This window comes from Dendroctonus ponderosae, unplaced genomic scaffold, assembly GCF_020466585.1.
Source record: "Dendroctonus ponderosae isolate FM_Combo_2020 unplaced genomic scaffold, Dpon_F_20191213v2 Dpon_F_20191213_6, whole genome shotgun sequence".
NCBI classification, from domain to species: Eukaryota; Metazoa; Arthropoda; class Insecta; order Coleoptera; family Curculionidae; genus Dendroctonus; species Dendroctonus ponderosae.
The window spans coordinates 2,156,253-2,164,804 of NW_026018814.1; the positions used below are offsets into that span (position 1 = coordinate 2,156,253).

An 8,552-nucleotide genomic window follows, 5' to 3' on the forward strand; every position below is an offset into this window, starting at 1 on the left:
GAGAAAAACTACGTTCAAATATGTAAAAATTTGTGTCATTTTTGTCTTGAGTGAAAATTTTGATGTGTGAGAATTTCCTTATTATTTTCTGTATGGAACGGAAAATTTACTGCGTTTGCAATGAATAAAAAATATAAATGTTCGGTATTGGAAGGTAATTCGAGGAAAATTTGTAAAAAAAAATAAGAAGTGCGAGGTAATTACATATTTGATCCAAGTTTTTAGTTCTGATCATGTTTTTTTGACAACAATTTTCGAATATTCTCAGAAATTCTGTGTTCAGAAAAATGTGTTTCAGATTTTAGTACATGCTGAGCGGTTATAGACAAAAACACAAATTTATACAAAAAAATAAACAAACAAAATTATTCAAAAAAAATCCACTGATAACCGACGACATTCTTATCAGAATAAACGTCGTTATTTCGCGCTCAAGCCATTGGTATGGTCTTGCCTAAATTTCGAAGGTTGTTGAACCTCGAAAAGTTTTGGCTCAAGTTTATCGAACTCGACCTGCTTATATTTACCTTTCGGTACACGTCACCAGTTAATAAATTGTTTGCCCCATTCGCGGAATTTCTTTGCAAATTCGGTCGTTTTAATGATGGCCCGAACTTGCATATGCAAACTGATCAGGATAACGCATCATTTCGAACCCATATGCCACTGTTTTGGCCGGCACTTTCACCTGATTTTGGTCTGGGAGATTATGCGCGAATATTAATTTTCGAGTTTTGGCCCTCACAGGGTTCAAGACCTGCCTGATTTCGATATGGCTGCTTGACAAAGCGGCGTCAATTTAAATAAATATGTTTTTTATCGTAACTAATAATATCAATTTAAATTTTCTGATTTTATGAAGTGGTTATTATTGAAACGAGATGACTGCGGTAATAATTGTTGCTGTTGTGACGAGGGGTCATCGAACCACATAGAAATATTTTACTTTGTGAAATTACCAATGACCCTTTATCTCGCGAGCGTGTATGAGTCGCCATCGATTCATCCGAATTTGTTAACACTTACATTCTTTTGTTTTTCTTCGCGTAGCGTAAGCCAGATTTTTTTTAGCCACTTTTGATTCAGAATCGGTGTTGTGGGGTGCACTTTGCTTTGCTTTTCCAGATCGACACACCATGGAGGTGGATGTGGTGTACAACAAACAGTTTTGCTCGAAAATACTCAGACTGTTTCGGTTTCTAACTTAACTCCATCTGGGTAGAGTGCAGCGGTCCACATCAAGTGTACTTTTCCAGCGAACATCACCCGGATTTAAATCGGGTGATCAGTGCGGCCGCCTACCTACGCCATGCGCTCCCATAGGGTTGGGAGCAACAGTGGTCGAACTTTCTTTTATAGTTGTGTGATTCGTGAAAAATGGACAATTTTCCCGATTTATTTAATACTAACGAAACTTGGGGTGTAGTTGGTGAAACGAGCAACGCGAGGGATTTGTATCGGCACGATACCAGTTCGGTGGACTCATCCACCCCTCCGCCTCAACATTTGGACGCAGAGGAGCGGAAAAGTGCTAACTCTATTCGAGGTAATGCCTTTTCCCTTACCGTCAACCTGGGGATTCTTTTTCATTTTTTAACCGTCCAACTGTTCATCAAACTTACCTATAAATTTTCACTCCAGCTCGCATATGATGGTACTTTAGAATCTTTTTCTTCTCTACTAGTTTTCTTGTAGCTCAAATCGTTGTTGATTAATTTGCAAAAGCAGAAGACCTTGCACATGAAAGCAAAAAATCAAACAAATTGCACCTGCACTTTTAAACTTTTACTTGGTTTAGGTTTAAAATTTTTGAAATGTGGACAATTTTTTTCGAGTTTGTTTTTCCAGGATTTTATCAAATTACTCGTCAACGGTTGTAGCTACGAGAAAAATGCCGAAGGCAAAAAAGTTTCTAAATTGCTCTAAATATTCAGTTAATATCTGAGATTACAGAAAAATATACGCAAACCACAGTGAATAAGAAGCTAATTGAAAACAAAGAAAAATTCGTATTTAAGTAAAATACGACGAAAGAGCGCCATGGTTCGGAACTGGAAGTTTTTCGGTGGATTGCTCGACGCAGCAGCACTTTGAGGATGGAAGCCACTCGTGTTTGCGAAACGTCAGCACGCAATTATTTTACACGCTGACTTAAAGGATCGAAAAACTCATCAGTTTCAACCCCAAAAGATGGCAATTTTACACACTTTTTTGCAATTTGGACTGTGATTAGTTGTAAATGTCCTTCGTACGACAATATGAGGATGAAGAAGAGACTGTTAAATATGAATTAATTGAAAAGATAACCAAGACACAACGATAAAATAATGTCAGGCTATGATTTTCTTATTTCTGGTAAAATTTGAAGTTTTCGAAAATGCGACAATTTTGGAACTGGATAAATTCTGATTGTTTGAAGCGTTTTTTAGTTCCATTTGKTTTTTGTTCCATCTTATGGCAAAACTAATGCATTTTTGAAAAATTTCCTACRGAGTRCCAAATGGAGAAATGCAAAATTTTGGACAGTTCAGCTAGTCGCTTCTAGTTGGAYAAAAATACAGTTTTTTGAGMTCTCAACACCAAAAGTTYACATATAAACCAACTGGCTAAARTTTACAGGGTGGTCTCAAAAAAAYCAACTTTTTGGTKTTGAAGCCATTGAAGCTTTTCTGCTCTTGGTCCGATTTTAAGKATTTAAAGCTTAAAAAATCAATATACTGGGTCCGAACGCCGCACCGAAAAAAAGTGAAGTTTATCTGCGAATGTGTTCATTCATGCAACCTGGAAWTTTGAATTTTTTCTTTAGTCGACTGTGAAGTTTCAGCTTCAACGTGAGGTCCAAATTTTGGAAATCGGTTCAAAAGAAAACAGAGTATCAAAACAAGACAAAAAGTTCATTTTTTTCACACCGGTATAAACGAGATGCCCGAAAAATTCAGCAATTTTTTTTTCAGATATTAGGTCCATCTTAATGTCTATGTGGTTGAAATAGGGACAAACATTTGTTCGTCCAAGCTCCTAGCATGTGGAACTTTTGCTAGTTGTTCAATGTTTCATTTGCCACCTTGTAGAAACTTTATCTGATGCACTATTTTTTTGCAAAATCGCGCATTAACCGAAACCTAATTGCACTCAATAAGGCTTTAAACAGAAGTTAAATCGCAATTTAGTCAAAATTTGTCTGTGCAATGTCTACTTTGTTGGGCAGTTTATTTAATCATTTTTGCATTATGTTAACTACCCCGATTTAGAAAATCTTGAAGAGAAGGAAAAACATCTGGACCAATTCTGAAATATGTTAAGCCCCGTTTCTTTATGTTCCACTTGTTCATTTTCCGCTTCCTAATTTTATCATTTGTTCTCTTCAGGCAATTTTAGACACTTTATTTTGCAATTTGCCCTCTGATTAGTTGCAAATGTTCTTCGTACGAAAGTATCAGCATGAGGAAGATCCTGTCGACGACTAATTTTGTAATAGAAACGACATTTTAAAGTGCAACATTTTTAAAGTCTAGAAAATTGCAAACTGAACAAAACAAAAACAAAATGTATAAGCTTGCACTGCAGAACGGAAAAAAGACGAAATAACAATAAAAAGGCACAAATACACAATTTCAAAGAGTGAAAGATTCAACAAATTTTGTGTTTCGCAAAAATAGACTCTTGAAAAGAAAACTTCCGTTCTTAGCAAAATAGTTGCGCTTTCGGTGATTGGCCAAATGTGTCCCGAAGATTAACTGAGCCAGTCTTTAACTTACCATAAAATGTATGTGATTTTACAGAATAAAATCAGTAAATAATGAATACAGTTCACAAAAAATGCATTTTATGAAGTGAACCGAGAATCAAACGCTGAATCTTTGCTTTCTTTGCTCAGTGGCTGATTGCAAAGTTTTTCCATATGAAACTTCCCAAATTTACAAAGTCAGTGTTCGTGCAAACAAGTTTAGTATTCAGATCTCTTCCATTTAGAGGGTGGTCTCAAGAAATCAACTTTTTGCCCTTGGAGCGATAACTTTCTTGCTCTTGGTCCAATATTCACTATCTAGATTTTGTAGCTAAAACTCCATAGACAATTTAAGATACAAATTTGACATGTGATTTCGATGCTGCATGAGCTTTGGATTTCGAAAATCGATTTAAGGGAAAAACTGTATCATTGCAAAATGGTCGAAAAATCCAAAAACTTTTTTTGAGATTTGAGCTCTATCTTAATGCCGGTAGGGCTGAAATACAAAAAAAAACCGTTTTGTATAAAAAAAAAGAATTTTTTATTGTTTCATTTGCCACCCTGTAGAAACCATATCTGAAGAACTGATTTTTTGCAGAAATACCCATGAACTGAAAAATAATTGCACTAAGTAGCCTTTCAAACCGAAATAAAATCGCCCGCAACATTCAGAAGTTATTCCGTTCCAAAATTTGTGAACATTTCTCCGTGTAAAGCCGATTTTGCTGAAGAGTTTAAGCTCCTAAATGATGTTAACGCTGTTTCAAAATTCCGCAAGACCCATTGATAAATGCGACTAAATCGAAAACTTCCGCAACGTTCTAAGGTAGAAACATTAAAACAATCAGCAGGCGCATTAAATAGTTTATATTTGTGCAAGTGTAAGATAAATTGCGTTAATTAATTGTTTAATAAGACTGTATAATGTTTTAACTGTTAGTATTACATAAAAGCGGTTCGACTAGCGCTTCGGGTTCGACAACCTCAACGATTATTAGATTTTAATAGTCATTATATCACTTATTTAATTGTGATATTGCTGGCGGATCGATCCGATTTTGCGTTTTCCGTGCGTAAGGAGTTGCCACATCTATTTCGTCTAGACGGCAGTCCATTCTTCGGCCAAAAGAAAGACTAATTGCTGGCTTTATCTGTTTCAGCACAAATCGAGATAATACCATGCAAGGTATGCGGCGACAAGAGCAGTGGCGTGCATTACGGCGTCATCACCTGCGAAGGCTGCAAAGGCTTCTTTCGACGCTCCCAGAGTGCAGTGGTGAACTACCAATGTCCAAGAGCGAAGAACTGCGTTGTGGACAGAGTCAATCGGAACCGATGCCAATATTGTCGGTTACAGAAGTGCCTCAGGTTGGGAATGAGCCGCGATGGTAAGTTCCTCCTGCTGACCACCACCAAACTCATCCACTCCACCACTCTTACTAATCGCGCCCAGGACATGTTTGGTCCTTCGAGTGCGATCTAGTGCTGTTTCAAAGAAGAACTAAAATTTCATTTGCTCAACCGTGCTTGAGTCAATCCAGCAGCAATTGTTTTCAACTTTCCAGAATTTCAAGCATCTGAGTTCTGTTCTCGAAAGAAAAACTTTCGTTTTTACATGCTGCAAGAATTGATCAGCAACATTTCCCATACTCTGATCCTCACATGTTGCACTTCCTTCTTCAAAAACCTTCCCAGTTTCTCCGGATGTTTTTCTCAGAAGAACAGAGAATCAGTGGTTTTTTGATAACGCATAAGTCTGTCCAGAATTTCAAGCATCTGAGTTCTGTTCTCGACAGAAAAATTTTCATTTTTACATGCTGCAAGAATTGATCAGCAACATTTCTCATACTCTGATCCTCGCATGTTGCACTTCCTTCTTCAAAAATCTTCCCAGTTTCTCCGGATGTTTTTCTCAGAAGAACAGAGAATCAGTGGTTTTTTCATAGCGCATAAGTCTGCCTAGCCCATGTGCAATACTGGCTAATAAACCAGCAAATGACATGCAAAGCTTTTTCTGTATGTTTGCCGCTTTAATCACTCTTGCCTGCGGCTATTGCGAAGACAAGATACCATGCAATTGACCTACATCGAGAATCCATAACTGTAAAGTGCGAGCAGTTTATTAGCTGTTTAACAATATAAATTACATAGTCTAACCGTATACATACACACACACTCCTCGTTGGGATTCGTTATGTTCTTTAACTGTTAAAAATGCCGGTGCAATGGGAAAATGGCGTTAGATCACAATCAAATGAAGAAGATGAGGAATTCGAAAAACGCTTTTAACGCCGATGGGAATTTGTTTCGTTTGAACCCGAAGAACTTACAAACCAACAGGTGGAAAAACGCCTTCAATGCGAATCTGAAAACGCCAATCTAAGAATAAGAAAACGTGTCTTACTCAGTAATCGGCAATTTCTGTACAATGCTCATTATCTTAATCCTCAGTTGGCCCCGTTTTTTGCTGCCAGACATTGTCACAATAGCTTCAAGTGGTTTATCGCGAAAATACTTGTAAAACTGCATTATTAATCGCTCACACATAAAAAATACATATCGAAACCACGTTTCAACATGTTAATTAACCAACTGAATTAATTGGAATTATTTCAAAGCTCCGATCGATTGGGAAACGACGATTTAAAAATAAACGACTGAACGAATCTGAGTAATAAATAAAACGCGAATAAATTGGCCCACCTTTTGAAAGTTGCCAAATTAATGACGGAAATTGGTCTCCAAAAAAACTCCAAACATTCCCTCACTCATAGTGCCGAAAGTTGTAGAATCACTAGACTAAACCCACAACTGGGCAGTTCCGCAGCATCAATCATTCATCCTCATCAATTGGGACAAAGCACGTAATAATCCGTTTGCCGAGTCGTCCAGCGCTCAATCCACTTAACGCCATTCTCTGCTCTTTTCAGCTGTGAAATTTGGGCGCATGTCCAAGAAGCAACGGGAAAAGGTCGAGGACGAAGTGCGGTACCACCGAGCCCAGCTCAGGGCGCAGAGCGACTCAGCGCCCGACAGTTCCGTATTCGAACAGCAAACGCCTTCGAGTAGCGATCAGTTGCATCATAGTTACAATGGAGGGTGAGTATGACCCAATTCCTTCTTCTTCTTCAAACTTCTCAATCTCCCTCGATTTAATTCCCATCCCTCTTTCTTCTCTTGCAGATATACAACATACAACGACGTAGGCTCCTACACAGCGGCTTATTATCCAGGACAGGCGCCAGTCGCCTCCACAATGAGCTACGATATTTCCGCAGACTATGTGGACAGTACGACCACCTACGATCCGAGACCTGGCCTGGACACGCTCAACGACAATGGAGCGCTCATAGCAGGTACCCCTGATGGTAAGTAGCTACTGTGCATGTTTGATAGCGATCCAGCCAACTGCGCCTCAAATGTGTCCAATCGCAGCAAGCAAACTAACCGCCCTTACAATCACAGGTACTAACACGACCAATGGTGGCGGTAGTGGTTCTGGTGGTGGTGGAGGCGGCGGAGGCTCAAAGTCCTCCTCGAATCCTCTAACTCTTTCACCCGAGTCGCGTCCGTTTAAACGTATTGCGCAGACGGCATCGTCCACGAATCTTTCGGCAGGCACCACGGTTAGTACGGAAAGATCAGAAAATTGGAATAGGCACGGGAGTAATTACTCCAAGATTTCTTCGGCGCAATTTCGGGTTATTCTTTGATCATAAACCAATAATTAATTTGCTATTAAAGCTTAGATTGCCCCCGACGATGGCATCTAATTGAGCCAGCGAAACGTCGGCAGCAATTCATGTAGTTTTTAAACACAGGGAGAAATCTTGAAGCAATTCCTACCAACACTGCCTTCTTGAATTTTTGAAAAAACCTGAAGAAAACTGCGTTATTTTCGCCCTTCAAATATACCGTGCAGGTGATCTCTGTAAAGCAAGAGAGTACGGCTGTAGATGGCCTACAGGTGCCTAGCTACGTGGACAGTACCACTTACGTGAGCTCGCCCATTGGTCAGAGCACGTCGACCCGACAAGGACAACAGCATGCGGGCAGCGGTGGTGGGGATGAGTGTGAACCGGTTGTCTTACCGAGTAAGTGAATGATGAATGCTTGGATTGAAGTGAAGTGAGGTGTTGATCGTTTGCTTTTGCCTGAGGTTTAGTTAGTTTAGTATGYAGCTAGTTTAGCTTAGTTTCATCACAGTTTGGTAGGAGTTGGGCTTTCGTGGCCATTGCTGGAAACTGATGAGTTTTTCAGAAACTATTGTTTTCCTGGACGGAGTCAGAGTTCGCAAAACGCACCAGTTTCCYCGTAGTTTGTGCAATAATTCCTCTTGCCGCTTTAGTTAAATGCTTTATAGAGGGTGATTCTCGTTATGGGTCTAGTTATGGGCACAAGATGTGTTTGAAGAATTAGGAGAATTTTGCCATGCGAATCGTATCGTGTTGAATGGGAAAATTTACGCGTATTTTTGCAAAAAAGTGTTTTTGTGCTTCAGTCCGGGATTAAAAAATGTCTCCCTCCGAAACCAGATGAGACTGAAGCGCGCTTTTTTGCCTCAGCATGAGGAATAGAATACTTAAGATGTTCTGCGAGTTTGGGTTCAGTCAAGTCACTAAGCGGTTTTTGATGAATTTTCAAAGTTTCAAATTTTGTTTTTGTACCTCAGTTAGAAATTTAAAAATTGGTATTTTCCAAACTGGCAGGTGGGAGAACATGGAAGCGCGATTTTTTGCGTCAACATGCGGAAGAATCTTATTAAGATGCTTGGCGACTTTGGTTTCAATCGGGCCACTAACAGATTTTTGAGGAATTTTCA

The 8,552-nt window shown here is 39.2% G+C and overlaps 1 protein-coding gene across 1 annotated transcript in view; it reads left to right on the forward strand.

Annotated features, from left to right (window-relative positions):
• LOC109536426 (probable nuclear hormone receptor HR3) overlaps positions 1 to 8,552 on the forward strand; it is a gene marked incomplete in the record, with an annotated part of 15,983 nt that overhangs the window by 2,602 nt on the left and 4,829 nt on the right. Inside the window, 6 exon segments of the mRNA XM_048667397.1 lie at positions 357 to 1,546; positions 4,891 to 5,118; positions 6,661 to 6,829; positions 6,914 to 7,098; positions 7,196 to 7,356; positions 7,653 to 7,824. Of these exon segments, the coding sequence (XP_048523354.1) occupies positions 1,378 to 1,546; positions 4,891 to 5,118; positions 6,661 to 6,829; positions 6,914 to 7,098; positions 7,196 to 7,356; positions 7,653 to 7,824 (1,084 nt within the window).